Source organism: Heliangelus exortis, chromosome 8 (genome assembly GCF_036169615.1).
Source record: "Heliangelus exortis chromosome 8, bHelExo1.hap1, whole genome shotgun sequence".
In the NCBI taxonomy this organism is placed as follows: domain Eukaryota; kingdom Metazoa; phylum Chordata; class Aves; order Apodiformes; family Trochilidae; genus Heliangelus; species Heliangelus exortis.
In genome coordinates this window covers 4,304,539-4,325,330 of record NC_092429.1, presented here as the reverse complement: position 1 = coordinate 4,325,330, position 20,792 = coordinate 4,304,539, and the positions used below count along the sequence as shown (strand labels likewise).

Genomic DNA, 20,792 nt, shown 5'->3' with positions numbered 1-20,792 from the left:
TACCCCTCAAAAAAAATGAAACAGAAACAAAGGAAATGCCAGATTCTCAAGAGTTTGGGGAGGGAATGGCATTTGTTGTGCTGCTCCATCACCCCCGACACATCAGGGTCTTGGTGCTGCATTATAAATAAATATAAAATATACATTCATAAAAACAATAATTACTGCTTTCATCTCCAGTTTGGTTGAATTAGAGAAGTGGGGGGGTGTTGAAAGAGGGTCTAAAAGGAAGATGCATCTGCAGGAATCATTTGACCTGAAATCTGGCAGTTGTCTTGAGTGCTCACAGAGCCCTTTAATCAGCAAAAAGCAGCAGAATTAGGAGCTGGAAATCTGGGGACTGTCAACACCTCTGAATGGACTTTTTGGGCCACTTTCAACAAAATCTCTCTGTCTGGGAGAGAACCTGTGGAGGAACGACCGTATCTATTTGATAGTGGGAGAAGCAGGAGTATGAGAAAGTAATTTAGCAATACTACAACTTCTGTGGGGTTTGAAGTCCCCAGCCACAGCTTGGACCACATCCCAGCCTCCCAGGTAAATATGAGTAAACGTGTAAGTAAATGTAAAAATAAATGTGTGAGTAAATGTGTAAATAAATGTAAAAGTAAATGTGTAAGTAAATGTAAAAATAAATATTTAAGTGTCTACATGACATGAAAAGAGAAGGAGCAAATGAATCCGGGCTGGAAAGCAGCCTGATTTACCCATTCCTGATGGAGATGTTGAGAGCTGAGTTGGTTTTCTCCTGGGAAAGCTGGGTGTGAGGATCACAACTTACCTAAAAGATGCTTTTGGGATCCAGCTCACCTCCCAGCAGCAATGGAGAAAACTCAGCTTCCCCATGTTTACTTCTTTGCTTTGGTTCATGAGCAAACTGCTTGTGTAAATATAATATAGGATATCATAAAGCCCATGCAGACAAGTGTCTTACCCCCAGGAAATGGGCAGTCAGTGCCTGCACCCATCATGCCTGCTGCCCTCCTCAGCTTTCAAATGTGGGTGATTAATCTGAACTTACACAAAAAGTGGAAGTTAGAAACACCACTAAAAGATAGCACCAAAATTTAATGCGCACCAAAATGAAACAATAAAAGCTTCAGCAGAGTGTTTTTTATTACCCTCCAGGCTGTAATAAATCATTAGTTAGTTGAATCAAAGCACAAAATCACAAGGACACGATAAAGTTATATCCTTTGTGGGAAGCTTTTAAACCCATAGGCTCAATATTCAGCCACTGCTGAATTCATACTTCAGTAGAAGTATCCCACTAGCCAGCAGGCTATCCCACTGATCTTTAGGACTGTAAAGTCTCTCTTCCTCCAAAAAAACCAACCCAAATATCCAACCCTAGGTACTGGCACTTCAAAAAAAAAAAAAAAAAAAAAAAAAAATCTGGGCTTTTCTGCTCTGGGAACAAGAGTCCAAATTCAAGGTGCTTTACTTGGCTCTGCTCAGCCCAGCAGTGGACAGACACCCCATGGCCATGGGTTAGAGTGCTTATTCCATCCTGATGATCAGAAAAGCTGGCCACTAAAAGCCACTAAACTACAACAGCCACTAAACTCATCTGAGAAAGCCCCTTAATCAGATTACCTCCAGCCTTCCTTAGAAAGGCAGGCAGCCACCCTGCAGTACCTGCCTTCACAGCACCCATGGACCATGAGCAGGGTCCTCTGCTGGAGAGATGCTCCAGTGTCCCCTAAAAAAAGCTTTGAAACACAGCATCAAAAGCTTTGATTTATATAAAATGTAGCATAAGCAGTCACCTTTTTGAGCATCACCCTATAAATGAACCTCTTGGTTAATTTCTATCACACAAAAGCCACCAGACTTCCAGGGTGGGTGAGGGAAATATTTTGGGCTGGCAGCTCAGTGACAAAGCCCATGAGGAGCACTGAGCACTCTCCTTTTACATATGCAATGTGCTCTTCTTTTCTTAAAGCTGTCACAGAAACCTTGTCAGGAAGTGAGGAGGCGGCAGGAAGGCTACAACTAAATGTGTGTTCTTTTGTTCAGGTGTCAGAGAGCCTGAGTTGTTCTTACAAGACTTACATTTAGACAATGTCAGCCTGAAAGGAGAGAAACTGGTGATACCACCCCATCATCACCAGCATCATAAAAACCCCTCCAGAGAGTGTTTGACCTTGCAGATGTTAGAAGACTCCCAACATTTACAGAAGCACAGAATCATCAAGCTTGGAAAAGACCTCTGAGAGCATCAGGTCCAACTTTCCACCCTACAGCCCCTAAGTACTAAACCAGCCACTGCAGCACCTCAAGAACTTCTTCTTAACAAGAACTTTGCACTGGTGGAATTGGTTCCTTGGATCAAAGCTGTTGCTGGTTATTTTACAGCATGCCACACCAAATGTCTTTGCAGAAATCATCAACCACCAAAAATCCTGTAGGTGGCAAGTCCCTGAAACAATCCTGCTCAGGCCAGTCATAAATGATGCACAATATTACAAGTTCCTTTTTTGTTTGCCCTGGATTGAGAAGCGTGGCTCCAGGGATGGTAACAAAGGACAAACCATTCATTTTGCTTTCTATTTTTTTTTTTTTTTTTCCATAGCAAACCTCCTCCATCTCAGATGTCCCAACCTGAGTGGCCCAGCAATGCAGCTGCTCAAATTCCAGGATTTCATGGGATCAAACTGAGGAACCAGAGCCTGTCTGGGGGTGAGGCAACTACTAAGTGTAGTTCCAAAATCATCCATTTACTCTGCTTATGATGAAGCATTCAAGAAGAGCTGGCTGCTCACCCTGCTTCAGCAGAAGGTCCTGACACCCTGAAGTGACAACTTTTTTTTTTTTTTTTGCCTCTCCTGCAAAAATGCAGCCATCCCTCCTGCCTCCCCATATCCCCAAGCAGTGTTACAATTTCCCCATCCCTCTGTCATTCCCTCCCCTTCCCAAGGAACCATCTGATGGTACTGGGGTGTATCTGTTCCCCTTCAGAAAGGTGCAGGAGGAAGCTGATCACTGCAGCAGGGCTATGGGATAGTCTAACAGTGCTTGGGTGTCACCAGACTGCTCTTCACAAAGAAGAAACCTTCTTCACAAGAAGGTTTCCCCTCCTTCAAGACAATTTCTAACATGACAGACAATTCAAGTCAGTGCACAATTTAATTCTGGTGCACCTAAGATCAAGCAGCCTTTCCTCATCTGGAAGGAACCTTCAAAAAACGAGATGGTAAAACCAAAAATCATGCAGCTACCCAAATAAGGCAGCAGACAAAGCTCATCTCAGTTAGCCTGTTGCAACAAAGACAGGGAAAAGTCAGGATATTTAAGACAGTGCCATGGGACAACCACACAGCATGTCTGAAGCTGTTGTTCCTAACACAGACCCAGCTCCCAATGTCCTCTGAAATGTCTCCAACTTCAATGCACTTGGCTGAGCCCCTCGAGCAGAGTGAGTCCAATATAGGTGACATCTTCCTGATGAGTTTGCAAACTGCTCATCAGCCTTGGGTAAGTCCTTCAGGATTCCTTCTAGCAAGCCAGAGTCTCAGCATCTGGCCCTGAGCATGCTGACCCTGCATCAGTTTCAGGGCCAGGGTTCTTGCACAGTCGTCTCCTTCTTCGTTCACCTCCTGCACATGAAGACCAGCTGGACCAGCACCCCCAGTTTCCATTCATAGCAGCATCTGGGAAAAAAAAAAACCAAAAAAAAAACAAACCACAACCCAAAGGCTGAAAGCACTGTTAGAACAAAGCAATCCTTTCCGTGGGAAGAGCTGTCAGCTTCCATGAATCATATTTAAAGACAAACAGATCTGCCACTGTCCACGCCACTAATAATATATTTGAGTCACTAACGATGAATAATTGCTTCTAAGATGTTAATTCTCTGTTCAGCACTTCTGGTGTTTGTTCTAACTACACCTTATGCAGCAAGAACAAGAAAAAAAAATGATCAATTAGCTTTCTATTTGATTACAGAGTTTTTTCCCTCCCTGACATAATCCAAGTCTAGGTAAGAAAAACAGCAACTAATTTTGTGTCAGCTGCATTTTGAGGTGGTAGGGAATATGTTAGCATGTTCTTCTCCAGTGAACAACAGCTTGAATATTCAGCTTTCTACCCATCACTTTTCCTATTACACTGTTTCTTCTGGCCCCTGAGCATGTGAGTGACATGAATTCAAAATCCTGAGAATGGTGGAGCTGAACATGAAGGTAACACAAAAAAAAAAAGGAGGGCAGGTGAGTGAGGAGGGAAGTTACAAGTTGACAAGGGAATGGATGTGAGTCTTTGGGAGGGTTGGATGCTATTACACGTGTGGTAAGCAGGCTGGAACAAGGTGTAAGTGACTCCCTAGTTTAAGGCCCCATGGACTTCTTTAGAAACACCCAGAAAATTGACCCTCTGCTCAGTGAAATCATGGCCCAAAGTGTATTTCAGCCTGGCTTGGTTAGAACACAGCCATGCAGAATGAGAACTGGGTAAAAGACTGTAAACAAAGTGCAGTGATAAATGCAGTGCATCAAACTGTGGGACTGTGCCAGAGCTCTGGGTGCCTGAGATCTGCTGTTATTTAGCCTCTGAATTATTGAGCTGGAAGAAGTAAACAAAACGATTAAATTTGCAGATCTAAGCTGAGAACATCAGTCAGGAGACAGCAGTGATATGAAGTGACCAAGAAGCATTAGTAAATGCTTCAAAACAACATAATAAGATTTTAAGATTAAAATGCATGGTAGCATAACTGGAAGAAAACAGTTTGCAACATATTGGCTGTATCAAAGGGAAAACCTTAGGAAAGAGCTGTGGGAGGAGACTGGAGGCTTGCCATGGACTTGGTATTTTGATTCAATTGCAAGGTGAGTTTATACAACTTTGAACTGCAAAAGTAAAGCCACCTCCTCCTGAGTGCAAATAAATTTGGAAGAGGGAGGGAAAAGTGGATCTGACCCCCTGCAAGACCCCTTGCCCCCCTTGGGCACTGGGCTGGGCAGAAGGAGGACAGCCCAGTGCTGGGCATCACTCCCCATGCATCAGCCCCCATCCCTGGATACAGCTGGGATTCTCTTGGGATCCCTCTTACCTGTCCTCTTGCTGGTCTCACAGGCTGGGCCACTGTAGCCAAGGGGACATAAACACTCACACTTGCTTCCTGAAAGTTAAATGAGCAGAGGAGGTGGGATTAGAGACCTCATGTCCCATTTCCCTGCAGACACCCATTTCTTTTCCCCTTCTGGGAAGAAAGGGCAGCAGGTGAAATAACAGCAGCATTTTTTCTTGGATGGCTCGACCTCAGCTAAGCTGGAGAAGGAATCCAGGAATTCAGGGTACCACACAGCCCCCCTGGCTCCTCTGCACCAGCAATATTGTAGGAAAGCTGAGAGGAAGCCAACTGCAGCATCAGGAATGAGCACCTGGGACAGGAGCATCCCAGCTTGGCTTTACAGCAGAGGAAAAGTCCAGGTAAGGCCAGAGCTGGGGTTTGCATCCCAAGGCAGGAGCCCTGAGGAGAGCTCCCACTTAAGAAAATAACACTGATTGAAAACCTCTTGTTGAGAAGTTCCTGAATGAAATGCTAACCTGACTCAGCACCTAAGAAGGTATTTAAACACGGGTAATCACAAGATGAAGCCTTCAAGTGCTACAATCAACTCAGTGGTACCTGAAGCCATCCCTGCTGCATGAGGGGATAACGATTCTCATCAGGGCTTTTGCAGATGTAGATTGAAATGAGGTACTTGACAAAATGGTCCTTTTGTTAGAATCTCTCCTCATCACATCATATATCTTTGTTTAGGCAGTGCATTTTTTGTTCAGTTTGATTATTTTTTCCCTTTCCTTTTTAACTCACAGTCTGCTCACAAAGGAGGACAGCTTCTCTTAGAAACAGGGGGAGGTGACAGTGACAACTGTGCTTGGCACTTAATATGGTGCTTTTCATCTTCAAAATACTTTTACAAACACTAATTAATGCTGAGACACTCACTCCTCACTTCTCTAGGAGGATGGGAGCAACCTTGAAAGCCAAGGAGGAGACTTGAAGATGTCAAAGGTATTTTTTTAACACATATTTGAGACGCAACAAATTCTTCCACAAAACTGGTAAAGATGGTCACTCCCACTGACAAAGCTCATCCTGTGACTTTACTGCCTTTACTTACCAGGGGCTTTCTACAAATGGACCAGCTTAACAAAATAAAATCAATAATTTAACCACCTGCAAGAGAAACGACAGAAGAAACTACAGAGCAAGTTACTCGCCCAGTTTCCTCTCTCCCCACAGATTCCCAGCTGAGATAAATTTCTCTTAGGGAAGAGGTGCAAAACCCTCCTGACCTCGTAGGAAGGGGATGCCATTGCCATGGCATGGGGCACAGTGACAAGAACTGCTCTCCAGCTGGAACTCCTCAAGAGCCCGTTGCAGATTTTCTTTTATTGCTGCTGCCTGAGCCAAGTTCCTCGGCGTCACCAGCTGGAACAGGGGCTCTGCCTGGAGGAGAAGGAAAAAACATCACACAGCTTGCTGGGAACACACTTGGAGAGGGAAATGAAGCACAGGCTTCCAGGTTTCCCAGTGGTACTTGGTGAACAACATGGCAGGGATGGCAGGAATACTTACAGGGACCCCCTCCTTGGTTTACACCATCACTGTGAATGCATAGCAACATACAACAGCTCTACTACTACTAGTTAACAAAGTTTCCTTAAATCCTTTCTCAGCCATTTTCTTGACACTGATGATTTTACATCAGATTTGCTCAAACTTAAGCTTGCTGAGTGCTCTCCTTTCCAATTTTTAAAAGGTCCCCCCCAAACCCATCCACTAAAATCTCCTTCATTCCTCCCACAGCCACACAGCACAGCCCCATGTCACAGGCATTCAAATTTGCACTCTCACTGTGACCATTTCTGCATTTCAAGGCTGATTTCTCTCTGTAGGAAGCCAAGAAAGGGGTTTCCACTGCTTTCAGAAGGGAAAGGAGTGTGAGCTTCAGCCACAAGCAGATGTGGGCAGTGGGAGATGATGATAATGGATTGCAAGACACTCTGAATGTGCACAAGGAGACTTTGGCTTACTAAATTTTTTTTTTTTCTGAAAACAAGCAAGTTAAAATGGTCTCAATATTATCAATGCCAGTGGGACAATATGAGGATGTGTCACCCCAAATTCCCATCCTTGCTCTAGGGATGCTGCCATCCAGGCCACAGCAATGCAGATCACCCTACTGCTACCACAGGCCTGAGCTACAAAAAACCAGACAAATGTTTCAACCAAAAAAAAAAAAAAAAAAAGCTAATTTCCTGCTGCTATACATCCTCTCTTCATCAATTATCTGTGATCCATACTTTGCTTTTTGAATTCAGATCATACAAATGAGGAAATACACTAAGAGTGACCTGCCAAGAGCCTTCAGGAGATGATTTATGAACTGATTTGCTTTAGTTTTCCCTAACTAAGCATTCTTGGGCAGATATTTAGTCACACTCTGCTACTACTTTTGATCTGCAAGCCCCACAGGGATATCAATATGGAAATGAAGGATTAGAGATACCAAATCCAAATTACATCCATCTGGGGTTTTTCACTGGGCAGCCTGGTCACTGGTGCCAGGCAAGACAAAGAACATCACAGTTTCTTGGAGGAGAATTTTCTGTGCATGGGTTCTAGCACAGAGGATTCCACTGATGTCTCCTGCCCAGGGACCTCCCAGAGCAGTTTTGAAAAATTAAATTACAGCACCCCAGGGGCTTGGGAAAACCACCCCTGCAGCAGCAAGTGCTGGAAAAATCCTGATTTTATTTCCAAATTGATGCTTTTTTTGCTTTGCCCCTTATTTTACAGATTTCAACTTTTTTGTGTGTGTGTGGTTTTTTTTTCTTTGTTAATGAAAAGCCACAGATTTCAATGAGAAACAAACACCTTTTACACACATAGCCATTTTTGCCCAAAATTATATTTTACAATGAAAACCAATTGTGCAATATTAAAATCAACACTACCAGTCCAAACTCCTGTTTTAAATGGATGCTCTCCTGCATCTTTGTGCTGTTGTGTGAATTTATTTTGACATTAAAGAAGATGAGGCAGAAATGCCATACTCCTGCTCACTTTTTTATTTTTACAGAGTATTTCTAAAACTCTTCAGAATGAAAACAACCCTGGCTCTTCAAAACCTAACTCCTATTATTGAAGTTTAGCTGCACTGCACAAACATCTGGCCATGGATGGGGAACCACTTGACCTTCTGAACCAGAATTGTTGCTAAACAGTCACTGATGCTCAGGGAAAGCAGGAGAAATTAAAAAAAAAAAAATCCTTATAAAATAAATACTGCCTGATACTTTCTGGGTAAGTGCTGTGCTGGTAAAACAGAAGGTGGATCTGACCTGCTTGGTAGGCAATGAGCACAGCCAAGACAGAAGGGTTAAAGTTCTTCACTTCTTCTACTTCCAACCACTTTCTAAAGCATCACATTTGGTTTACTGAATACCCAGTCTTAGAGAAACCACATTGCAAAATACTGTTTTCCCCACAAACTGACCTTTAAAAAATTAAAAAAAAAATCTGTATATGCAAGCACAGAGTTCTCCAGCTGAGTGAGGCTGAATAAAGCCACGGGGACCTTACCTTGAGCTTGATGATTTCAGGGTTGTACTGGACAGCATCTCCCCACTCCTGCAGCAGGGCAGCTGTTGGGAGGTCTCTGTAAGCCAAGGCTGTGATGTGTTCACTTGCTCCCCCACGAACCAGGACAATGAAATCTTCCACAAACCTTTTACTGGAGGTGCTGTCTGTAAAAATGCAATCAGGACCTGCCCAATCTGCTCAGGTATCTCTTCATGGATTGCAGCTGAGGCAGAAGCAAAACCCCTCCTGTATATGACCTGTCCTGCTGAGAAGGACTTGTTATGAGGGTGTGTAGTGAGAGGATGAGGGGTTATAGTTTTGGGCTAAAAGAAGGTAGATCTAGACATCAGGAAGAAATTCTTCCCTTTGAGGGTGGTGAGATGCTGGCACAGGGAAGTTGTGGCTGCTCCATCCCTGGAAGTGTTCAAGACCAGGTTGGATGGGGCTTGGAGTGACCTGGAGGTGTCCCTGCCCATGCAGAGGGTTTGGAATTAGATGAACTTTAAGGTTCCTTCCACCCCAAACCAGTCTGTGATCCTGTGCATCCATGACTGGTACCAGCCAGGTGGGAAATGGTTGATTTGTCCCTGTATTTTTTTTTTCTTGGGACACTGAGCAGATATTTCTTCTCTACCCAGCAAAGAAAATCTTGCAAAAAGCCAAGCTTTGAGACATCTCCTCTGCAAGGCTTGGCTGGGGTTAAGCAGCAGATTCAAAAGCAGCTGTGAAGGGGGTGGGGAAATCTTTCAGGCAGGCAACATCACAAAATCTTCTCATTCTGACAAAAGCTAGAAATGAAATGGCAGAAGTGTTTCATGCTTACCTCCAATTTCTTTTAAAAGGGATTTACAGCCAGCTTCAGTTATTCCAAGCTTCCCATAGACTTGGTAAATATTTGCCCCAATGTTAAAGCCATACTGTGCACATTTCTGGACATCACTCAGAGAATAACCTTTAAGACACATGAAAAAAATCAGTGTTTTACTACACCTGTGAAATGTTTTTTGTCCACATACACAGAACGGTGTCAGTTGGTAAGTATTTTTCCATTGGAAAAAAAGGAGATGAGAGGAAGAAACCTTTTTTGGGGGATATTTAGTAGATCCATCTGAAATGTAATGAAATCTCTACATTTCACAGAACTCTAAAAACCAGGTAAATGCTAGAAGAGGTTTTTAATGACCAACCCAGCCCCACTGCAATGGATGGGAGCCTGGCTGGTGACTTAAATGCCAAACATCAGAGAAATTGGGCAGTGCTGATGGTTTGAATACCTGCAATCTGAATTTTAATTCTGTCCCTCTGGGCTGTATCTGACTTCAGGAAAAAAAAACTTCCTGGAGAGCAGAGGAGCAACCAGGCTGAGCATCAGACCCAGCAGAGCCCACTGAATGCTGCTGCAAATGGACAGCAAAGACTCACTCCCATGCCAATGAATAAATAAAAGAGTGCAGCTATTGATTAATGTCACACAGCTTGCTCCAGCCTACCCAACAATCATCATTTTCAGCAAAAAAATAAAAAAAAAAAAAATAAAAGGAAGCCAGAGCCAAAGAGCAAGAGCGATGTCAGGTGTAAGAGTCACCCAGCAAATTATTTACTGTTTCCTACATGCTGGAAAAGCTCTCCAGGCTAAAGGTGTTTCCAAACTCATTTGAAAGGCAATGGAAAAAAAAAAGAACTTAGCTGAAGGTTTGCAAAGCTGACAAAAGTGTTAAGCTACATGATTCTCATTCCTCTCAACATCTTGTCAGCCTCCCAAACGTGTCATCTAAAATACTGTCTGAAATACTTGCTATGGGGCCCTTTTTTGTGAACTGGCAGCAGCCACAGCTTGAGAGCTAGAGGAAAGCCAGGATGCTGAGGATGCTTTGAATCCCAAGCCATCAAGCACTTCCAGTCCTGTATTCCCCATGGGCTTTCTTTGGGATGCCACCAACTCCTCCTTCCACCCTCTCTTTTCTCACCTCAGACCTCAACCATCACTGGGTGCCTGCAGAGGGGCTTTCACCCCAAAAATCTACCCAACCCCCCTTGTTTTTCACAACCACCAGATGCACCTACCTGCTTTTTGGAGCTCCTGGCTGTTGATGACCAAAGTGTACTCATAGATGCCCCCAACAGTGGCCTCAGTGATGTAGTGGGTGCCATAGTCTCTGTAGAGCTCCCGGTACTCCCCGTAGCTGTACTCTACTGGGAGCTGCTGGAGTCTCTGCTGGAACTCATAATGCAGCATCAGGGACTGGGGTTTCAGCTTATAAACACCAACAGCCAGCTCAGAACGGGCATGGATGAAGTTGCTGGACTGCACGAGATGCAAAACCACAAGAAAATCCCAAAAAAGGGAAGGATGACTTGCTGGTGACAGCATAAAATTATTTGCTATTAAGCTCTGATGAAGCCATTTATTATTTTGCTACTGAACAATTAACACTGGTCAGGATTCATCATGGGATCACAGGATGTCAGGGTGGAAGGGACCTTAAGGATCATCTGGTCCAACCCTTCTGATATTATTGTTTATATGAATGTCTCAGCACCTCATTTAACTGAGATTCAAAACTTTCCAAAGTGGGGGAATCCACCACCTCCCCTGGGAGACCATCCCAGTGTCTGACTGTCCTCAGAGTGAAAAATTTTCCTGATGTTTTATCAGAATCTCCCCAGGAGCAACTTGTGCCCATTGCCCCTTGTCCATGGGACTCCTTGTAAACAGGGAGTCTCCATCTGCTTTGTAGCCCCCCTTTAAGTGCTGGAACATCCTAATAAGGTCTCCCCTAAACCTTCTCAAGGCTGAACAGACCCAGTTTTCTCAGCCTCAGATCATGTTTAGCAGTTTAACAGCTTGCAACTGAAAAATCTTTTGAGTTAGCAAAGCCAAGACTTTCTGTTGTAGCTTGTGAAAACCTGGACTGGTTTTAGAGAGGGGAAAAAGGAGCCCATCACAACTGGGATGTGGCACAGCCTGGGTCCAGGCTCTAATCTGACAGACCTGGGATACAAGGACACAAGTGGCATTCCAAAAGACTGCTCCACCCCTAAAAATGCTGATCAGGCTTTGCCACTGTGCTGAAAACCTCTGACATCTGAAACCCAGATGATTTACATGGGAACTGGCAATTCTCTGCCTGAGCCCAATTATTATTTATAGTCCACAGAATATGCTACAGCAACAAAACTCAAAGGAAAGAAGAAAACACCAACACACAGAGATATTTATATGTGCTGTATGATATGTTTTTCTGGCATAAAAGTCCTGCAGGACATGGGAATGGAAAAAAAATGTTAAAAATACACACAAAGGAGTTGTGGCCATAGTCAACACTTGACCAACACAAAGAGTAAACTCAATCAGGAGGAATACTCTAATTTCTGCTGGTCCTGGCTGCTGGTCTGATGATGGGGACCAAAGTGCTGTGCACATACATGAGCAGAGAATTAAGCAGAGAAGTGCTTACAGTTGAAGAAAATCTTTTCATCCTTTGAATGAACTTCTGGAACCTGTTGTCATTAGAACTGTAACCCAGTTCAAACACTCCTGGTATTTTTATACCAAAGCTGAAGCCAGACTGCTCAGCTTTTGCCTTCAGGACAAAGCTTTCATAATTTGAGTAGGAGTTGTATTCAGTCATTGTAAATTCATATTTGCCTGTGGTCTAAACAGAAAGGAAAAAACAACACATTTAATTTCCTGCACAGCAATTGTGTACCTGAAGCAGGGGGAAGGAGTACAGATACAAATGTACTTGTGGATTAATGCTTGCACTTTGAAGATGAAAAGCCTTTTATAATTGCAAAGCACCATTATTATTAACACTGGTACTTCAAGAATCCTGCATTTACAGCAGCAGAAAAGCTGCTCTCTCCTCTCTACTGCAAGGACTTCAGGCTTTTACTTAGGATGTCAATCTTATGCAAAGGAGGTGAAATCTTAAACAAAGGCATCAATTAAACTCAGAATTCTAAGAGGAAAAGGCTTCCTCTAACAGGCAACGCTCAAAAATTCCATTCTGTGTCAGCAAGAGCTTTAAGGTCAAATTTACAATATTTGAAATACAGCTCTGGTGCCCCACAGAAACCAGCCAGGAGCCTCTGCACAGGGCACCTGGTGTGCTGCCATGTCCCTGGTGTGCTCAAGGACATTTTTCCCAGCCTGGCTCTCCAGGCACTCTATAATTCCACCTCCAATTAAACTTCCCTTGCCCACTGGGTGGCTGTGGGGTCTGGGGCACAGGGCACTGGGAAGGTTAGGCTCAGTTTTTGCAGTGCCCAGGTCCAATGGGTCATTGCCATCTCTTCCAAAACCACACAGATATTATAAGGGGACATCTCCAAGCTGATGTCCCACAAGTAGGGCTCCATCCAGCCTTACCCCATGTGAGCTCACAAGCTTTGTAATTCTTCATAAAATGATTTAGTAATGAAGTTTTCTCAGTACCACATGCTACCTTTACTGGAATATTTCTATTTATTTGCACAAGAATCTGAGACATACCTCTGGCACGTAGCTTTCTACATTATATGGCTTTCTGAACCTTGTGTCCACAATGTAATGGGGAGAACATCCTCCAGCATAGTACCTGTGATCAAGAACTAATCCTTCCAAGTTGTTTGTGAAGATGTTCAGCCTGTGCAGGAAGCAAAACAGCAAAGTATTATCACTGAATTAGGGGTAAACAGCAAATGACTGGGCTGAGAAAGGCAAAAAATACTTTGGCTGAGGGCTCTTTGAGAGCTTCTTGAAGTTCAGTTTTGCCTCTTTCACTGTCTGATCAACCCATTCCCTCCAGAAAAACCCCCCTGACTAACAAGAAAGCAAAAGACAGAGTCAAATTCAACAAGTGTATTAATTATGGAAGAGCAACTTTCACCACCCAGCTAGGAAGGACACCAGAACACTGCACTGGCAGCTCCTGCAGCCTTACTGGAAATTCCTGGGAAGAACAGAACAAACTGGACCACCCAAACCCCCACCCAGGTTGCCCACCTTGATGATCCCCAAATGCCCCCAGCAGTGCAGGAGCATCCAGCAGGATCTCCAGAGAAGCCAACCCATGTCATCAGATCCAGGCTAATTTTAAATTCCCATTTTTTTTCCTAGTTTATCACTTCCCATTTTTGCTGGGTTGGTCAAGGATCAACCAGAGGTCAGAAGTTGAGAGTGAAAAGTGCCAGGAACAAGATCCAGGGACTCCAGCAAGTGCTCAACTATTCCTTTGAGTCACTGGGAAGTTTTCCTTTGATGTTAATGGATGAGGGGAAGCAACCTTAACCTGCCTGCTCTAAGAAAGGATGTCACAGTGCAGATTTTAGATGAGGAGATTAAACTCCACTATTTGCTTCTTCTATTCCTGCTGGGGGGGGTCCTGGTGCAGTAAAAACCTTTCTGTTCCTCACTCTCAGGATACCCTCCCATCACCCAGCTGAGGATGCAGCACCCATCCCCACAAACTCATCCTCCAATAATAAAAAGAGTCCTTAAAGGAAAGCTCACAAAAAAAAAAAAAAGAAGGAAGAAAAAGAAGGAAAAAGAAAAAAAAAGAAAAAGAAGAGGAAAAAAAATAAAAAAGGGAAAAAAGAAAAAGAAAGAGGAAAAGGGAAAGGGAAAGGGAAAAGGAAAGGGAGAGGGAGAGGGAGAGGGAGAGGGAGAGGGAGAGGGAGAGGGAGAGGGAGAGGGAGAGGGAGAGGGAGAGGGAGAGGGAGAGGGAGAGGGAAAGGGAAAGGGAAAGGGAAAGGGAAAGGGAAAGGAAAAGGAAAAGGAAAAGGAAAAGGAAAAGGAAAAGGAAAAGGAAAAGGAAAAGGAAAAGGAAAAGGAAAAGGAAAAGGAAAAGGAAAAGGAAAAGGAAAAGGAAAAGGAAAAGGAAAAGGAAAAGGAAAAGGAAAAGGAAAAGGAAAAGGAAAAGGAAAAAAAAAAAAGAAAAAAAAGAAAAATTGCTAATAGTTCATGTCATGCCCCTGTTAACATTCCAGGCCTTTTTTGGATCTGCCTCTCCTTATTTTGGGGAGAGAGAGAGACTCATGTGATAATGACTCTGAAGCTGTAAAATATTAACTCTAATTTTAGAACAATCTGAAAAGAAGGGAAGTCCACTAAAAGCAAATTACTGAGCAATTGCAGCTTCAAAGAGATGAGAAGCATGTTCCTATAATTGTCCAACATTATTTTTAATTTTGATTAAACTCAGAAGTACAAAGCATTAGCAATGACAAGTGCAGCAGCCCTATCTCCAGAGAATAAAGAGGAAATTATAATTTTTTCCCTGCAACATGATTTTTCTGCTATTTGCCTTTCTTTCATGTAAAAACCATTTTTTCCCCTACAGAATGAGAAAAAACCCCTTTCACACAGGCTGCTATTACAGAGAGTTGCCACTGTTAGCCTGGAAAACCTGGATCAATTCAGATGTCAGTTTGAACCCCAAAAAGTTGGCACTTGGTAACATGCAGGTTACTGCTACCCCATGCACACCAATTCCATTGCCTCTCACTGTTGTGAAAGACATTAAAGAAATTCTGATTGCTCCAAAACCAGAAAATTGTGAAAAAAAAAATAAAAGCAAAAAAAATCCACAGCCAGGTGCAGATTTCACGTAATGCAAGATGCTGACTGAAGTCACTCTATAGCAATGTGGATAAGTATATGCTCAGATTTTAAGAAACTTCCTTCAGTTTTATTCCAAAACCCCAATTTGAAGTAGTCTCTGCACTCCTAAAGGTGAGGACATTCCTGCTCCCCACAGACTGACTGAGATCAAAGTCAAACTTTACTTAAATCTGTGCAAAATAATCAGATTATCAAAACCCTCCCACTGATTAATTTGGCAAATACCTGTAGATATTAGGGAAATGTTGGGATGTAAAATCACTCTGCTGTAAGGAAACACCTGGTGAAGGTCACTGACTTACCCTTTTGCCAGATTCTCTATTCCCCAGTATTGCTCCATCTTCTGGTCACATTTTTTAAACACTTTTTTGCAGTTTTTTTCATCTGACTGATCCCCACAGTCATCGTCCCCATTACAAAGCAGCCTCCGTGTAATGCATCTCCCTAGGATGCAAGGTGTGAATTACTCATAAAACAATCCATTATCACACTTAGCAGTAATTTTGGAAAACCAACAGCCCCTGACTTAGAGTCTAGAAACAAAATAAAAGACTCCTACAATGTATGATTTAAACCTAGATGGAAAATAATTCCTCTATCTGCACAAAAAAAAAAAAAAAAAAAGTCAGGTTTTTAATCACCAAACTCCATCTGCTCATTTTCCCCCAAAACTTTCAGAATCTTAACATTCCTTGCTCAACTTAGGAAAAAAAAAACAACAAACAACAAAAAAGAAAACAAAACCCAAAAATAATTAAAAGTACAGGAAAGGGATAGCACAGGACAAAGGAAAGTGATTCTGATCTCTGTCCCCCTGTTCCCTACCCACTTTCCTCTCTGCTGCCAGGTTGCAGATGCAAAGTAGAGGTTGATCAAATTTTGGACACAGGTAACTGCAGCCTGGCTTCCACACACTTCTTGTTATCACTAATGAGTGATCTGGATGAGGGGAAATGCCATGAGGACCATCATAACCTCCTGTGCTCTTGGGCACGTGGCGAGGATCCCCAGTGCTTGCTCTCCTGTTGCCATCCAACCCTCAGATTTTATGGCTATAACTGGGCTTTGATTTCCTACCTGGAGATGTTAAAGACATGTTTTAAACTGAGAAACATTGGTTAATCAGCTCAAACCCCCTGATGCAAACATAAGCACAGATGGACCAAGGTCAACTCTTGACATCTCTTTAGCCCAGCAAGCTCCTGAGTAGCAGAAAGTCCAACGTGATGGTGACAGGAGATGTCACCTCAGCACCCCCAGTTCTCACTCCTGGAGTCCTTACCTGTGACTGCACACACAAACCCATCACATGGAACTTTATTCCTGCAAGGATTATTTGTAACACAATCTTCAGTTTCTCTGTCAGAGTAATCACAGGGATCTCCATTGAACTGAGAAGGTTGTTCCAGGCGGGCAAATCTGTACTGTGATGAAATAAAAAAAATATTGACTCAAGTGTACAGAAATTGTGAATTTTACGCTTCTGTAGTTAAAAAAAACAAACTTAGCATTGGGGAGATTTGATCTAAGAGCACTGTCAAATAAAAAAAAAAAAAAATTGTCAGCAAAGAAGTGTGTGATGCTGGTAACGTGCCTCATTTCAAAGGTTTCTGATCTGCAAGAGTTTTAATTTTACAAAGGCAGGATTGAGGATTGGAAGGGATGAAGGAAAGTTTGCTTTCCTTTGACAGTTTGTTTAAATGAGCCTGACAGGGTAGTGTGGGCATCTGCAAGAGTAAGGAAGGATTCAGTTGCCTCTCCTCTCTTTCAATTAGTGCTGATAACGACATCCCTTGTTATTTTCTGTCAGAGTATTTACTTGGCCCTCTGCATCATCAGGGATTTTTTTCCGCCCACAACACTGCTGTGAAGCACTCAATTACTCTGTCCAATATGTTAGCCCTCCTTTTTTTTTTTTCTTTTTTTTTTCCCCCCCAGCTTTTAAGATTAACTCTTTGATACAAAGCTTCACTCTTCCCGGCTCCCATCCCCACTTATTCCCCTCTAAGCCCAGGAATGGCTTCTCCAACTCATTAGCAGAGGTCACTCTAGCAAGAGGGATTTTGCTCTTCACACTGCTGGGATCATCACTTGCACTTGATAGGGATTTTTGGGCAGAAAACACTCATTGGCAGACAACAAAAAGCATCTTAATCCTAAGTGTCTCCAGGTCCCACAGGGGAGCATTAATGGAGGTGGTGCCTTCCACTGATGCTGGAAGAAAAGTTGTTGGAGAAAGTTCCTGCAAAGCCTGGGCTTCTTGCCCATCTTTTCACCAATCCAGGGCTAACACCTTCTCAGGACAGTGAGGTAGCTTGGAAACCACTGGAGTTACTGGGAGAGAAGAGCTGATGAGCTAAAAAGCCACCTGAAAGCACAAGCCCACAGTCTCACCAGGACAGGACTTGACTCAGCAGCTCTCTGCTCTCTGCCCAACTCAGAGGCCAAAGAAGAAGCAGCATGGAGGAGGTCCTGCCTCCTGGCCTCTCAGACCACAAACACTCACCCTTTTCTTTTGACAGGGATCACATTTGCTCCAGGAGGACCAGGGGGAGAGCAGACAGTCCCGGGGTTGGGGCAGGTTGCTCACGGAGCGGGTGCTTCTGGTGTTGGCCGTGCTCCTGTTGGTGCTGCTGAAGTTCAGGGACACTTTTTCACCACTGCAGCCAACAACACAAGAGCTTCATTCAGGGTGTGGAACCACCCAGCTATGAGGACAAAGTAATTTGGCCTATACCTGTGCAAAAACCACTTGCCAAAGAGCACTGACACGTGTTGGACATCATCAAACCTACCACGGGACCTCGATATTTCAGCGACTGATTTTGTATGAAACCTGATGCACTCCTCAACACTCACAAGCAGTCCCAGTCTCCTACACCACCATGAGAATAAGTCTGCAGAGGGGTGGCTGCAGGATCTGTCCCACAGGAAACTCAACCCATGTCCCACCAAGCCAAGTTTCACCTCAAGCAGCACAAGCAAGCCCTACCAGATGAGCAGCAAAGTGGCCAGCAGTCAAATCTGCACACCCATGTGCTGCCCTTGCCCCCTCACTCCTTGCTGTATGGGCAGCACTTTGGTGCTTTGCTGCCCTACACAATGCAGAGCTCCATGGTCAGATATCCCCCAATAAAGCCCAGCTGGGATGCTGAGGGCTGGCCTGAACTCAGCATTTTTGAAAACCAGCTTCAGCACCTCCCTTTGCCAAGTAGTTTGGTTCTTCTTGAGCTGGGCAAACCCATGAGTCTTCAACTTTATTCTCCATTCACAATAGAGCCATTAACCCATTGATCCCATCCATCCCAGTAAGGGACCTGAAGCCCAAGTGTGAGCCTTTACTCTTCTTCCCAGTCTCACACCCTCACATGACAACTGTCTCCAAGGTTTCCATGATGCCACAGCCAAAATGCTGCCTATTTGTTTGGTGGGCTCAGTATTTCTGATTAAATCCTTATCCCAAACAAATGCTTCCTTGGAGCACCTTATTTAAGTGGGAAGCTTTAGTAAAACACTGACAATGAGTTCCTTTTCATACTCATTTTGACAAGGAATCTACACACAGCAGTGTTCCCACTTCCTCCACCAAGACAAGGAATAACAGCAGCTGAAGCTTTAATTTTAGTGCCTGGCAAAGGGCTCCTATTGCTGCATATTAAAAAATCCCTGGGGAACAAAGGAATGACAAAAACTCATCAGCTGACTGAGGCAAGAAAGCAGAGCTTAAAAGTTCAGAGAACAGGGGAAAAACACAGTTAGACTGGAAAGATTACAGTCAGTGGTTGACTGCAGTCCTCTGAAAAATCTAAACAAAAAAAAAAAAGCAAAATCTACTCATTTAGCAGGGAAAAAAAGCAACTATCAGCCAGATTCTTGCCATCTACATCTTTAAAGAAAACAAACCCCTGAGTCTTCAGCACAGTGTCGGGCAGTAGCATGGGAGGAGGCTGCATGTTGCAACCAGAATTCCACATTCCAACACAACCCTGGCTATTTGTCATCTCAGATTGATCAGACAGAATTCTTTTTTGAAGGCAGAACCATTTCCCTACCTTAATTTCAGAACAATCCCTTTCCCTGTTCAGGAGAAACACAGAACAAGGGCTCAAGACGGCATTTACGTGCTCTCCAAAGGAGAAGCAAAGAGTCTTGACTGATTTTTTGCTTTTTATCACATCAGCCCATGGACACAGCCTCAGAAACATCCACTTACCCAAAGCAATGAACATTTATGATGCTGAGCAGGGCATGGAGCAGCACCAGTTTGGCACCGGGGTCGGGAGCCAACACCGCGCTCATCGCTCCGAGGTGCTGCCGGCGATTGGAAATCACTTTTCCATCTGCTGGGGGGGGGTGAAAAAGGATTCGAGGAGAAAAAGATAAATTGCTGGGTCGGTTTTGCCACCCTGCAAACAGCAGATGACCCCACCACCTGGCAGATTCACAAGGTAAATGTTGCAATCGTTAGGACGCCGCTGGCTGGAGGCGAGCGGGAAAGAAGCAAAGATTGGTCCTGAAGCAATTCAGGTTTTTATTTGTAATCCTCCTTTCAAGGGACAGGGAAAAAAAAAATTAATATTTCAACAAATGAAACACTCTCAGGTCTTGGCAAGGGGGAAGTGATAAGTAAAGGAATGTTGGTTTCCTAGGGATAGAGCAGAGTGTGGAATCATTTACTTATTTCTGCTTTTCCTGTCTTCCAGAGGAAGCCCATTCCTCTCCAGTCCTTCTCATGGAAAGAATCATCCCCAGCCCTGGATGGACTCTTCCATAGAGATCCTCTGCTCCACGTACCCAAAATCTCTCAAGGTTTCAAGACCTTTCAGGACAGCAAATTAAACATCTTGGTGTTTTCTGGCTACTATGTTGAGTCATTCCCTCTCTTCAATGGTCCTAAGGGGGCAGAGAACTCACCCAGGGCTGATTCCTATCAGGTCACTTGTGCTCTGAAAAGCAGATCAGAATCTTCAAAACCTTGCAGAATTTTTCCTCAGTTTCCTTTCTTCAAGTTTTCCTCAGTTTCTTCATGTCCTGCTGCTTCTCACTCCAGGTATGGTTTTTTGATTCCTGACACACACCAGCCTCTCATTTTCCTAATTAACTGAAAATAAGTGTCTTAGGGGGGGAAAAGTCATCTGAATCTGTGTTTCCTTGGACAAAATGAGGCCCATAATTGCATTCCTCTTCTCCCATCCCCCTCTTGGTGGCCAAGCAGAGGTTCTTTAAAGAACATTGCCCTCTGTGTGCAACTTTTAGCAGCACAGCCTCTCCCCCTGGGATGCCTCCCAGTGCTGGGATGATACAGATTAAAAATGCAATTTAATTTGCTGATTATGAGGAGGAGGGATGCTATCTGTGAAATTAATCTTACCCACTAATACAAAACAAACCTGAGAAGCTGGCTGAGTGCTGTACCACCAAATGACTCCCAGTTACCTTACAAACCACATTACTCTGGCTGTAGAGTTGTGGCCCTGCAAAATCAGCTACTGGCTGCTGAATCCTTAAAAAAAAAAAAAAGTTGTGTCTTAGGAAAAATGGCTTAGGCTGTGCAAAGCTTTTTGTTTGCCTTTTTTTGCTTATTTGTTT

General features: G+C 43.7%; 1 protein-coding gene across 2 annotated transcripts; it reads right to left on the bottom strand.

Moving 5' to 3' along the window:
- Nucleotides 1-2,516: 2,516 nt before the first annotated feature.
- On the bottom strand, nt 2,517-20,792 carry C8B (complement C8 beta chain). 2 transcript variants are annotated; one of them, XM_071750046.1, is made up of 14 exons: nt 20,594-20,792; nt 20,118-20,296; nt 19,417-19,546; nt 17,710-17,863; nt 16,486-16,627; nt 15,506-15,647; nt 13,095-13,227; nt 12,058-12,255; nt 10,664-10,904; nt 9,423-9,551; nt 8,600-8,763; nt 6,307-6,460; nt 5,054-5,122; nt 2,517-3,653 (listed from the first exon to the last, which is right to left on the bottom strand). In XM_071750046.1, the coding sequence occupies exons 3-14, from the start codon at nt 19,500-19,502 to the stop codon at nt 3,499-3,501; spliced, it is 1,767 nt and encodes a 588-aa protein (XP_071606147.1). In that variant the 5' UTR covers nt 19,503-19,546; nt 20,118-20,296; nt 20,594-20,792; the 3' UTR covers nt 2,517-3,498. The 2 variants fall into 2 exon arrangements, with proteins under 2 accessions (XP_071606147.1, XP_071606148.1); XM_071750047.1 differs by lacking the exons at nt 20,118-20,296; nt 20,594-20,792 and having other exon boundaries at nt 19,417-19,622.

Coding starts and splice junctions, on each gene's coding strand:
- C8B (XM_071750046.1), bottom strand. CDS start 19,502: ATGAGCGCGGTGTTGGCTCCCGACCCCGGTGCCAAACTGGTGCTGCTC. Junction 15,648..16,485: donor GTTTGTGTGTGCAGTCACAG/GTAAGGACTCCA, acceptor CTTGCATCCTAG/GGAGATGCATTACACGGAGG. Junction 9,552..10,663: donor CCAGGAGCTCCAAAAAGCAG/GTAGGTGCATCT, acceptor TGTGTCTTAAAG/GTTATTCTCTGAGTGATGTC.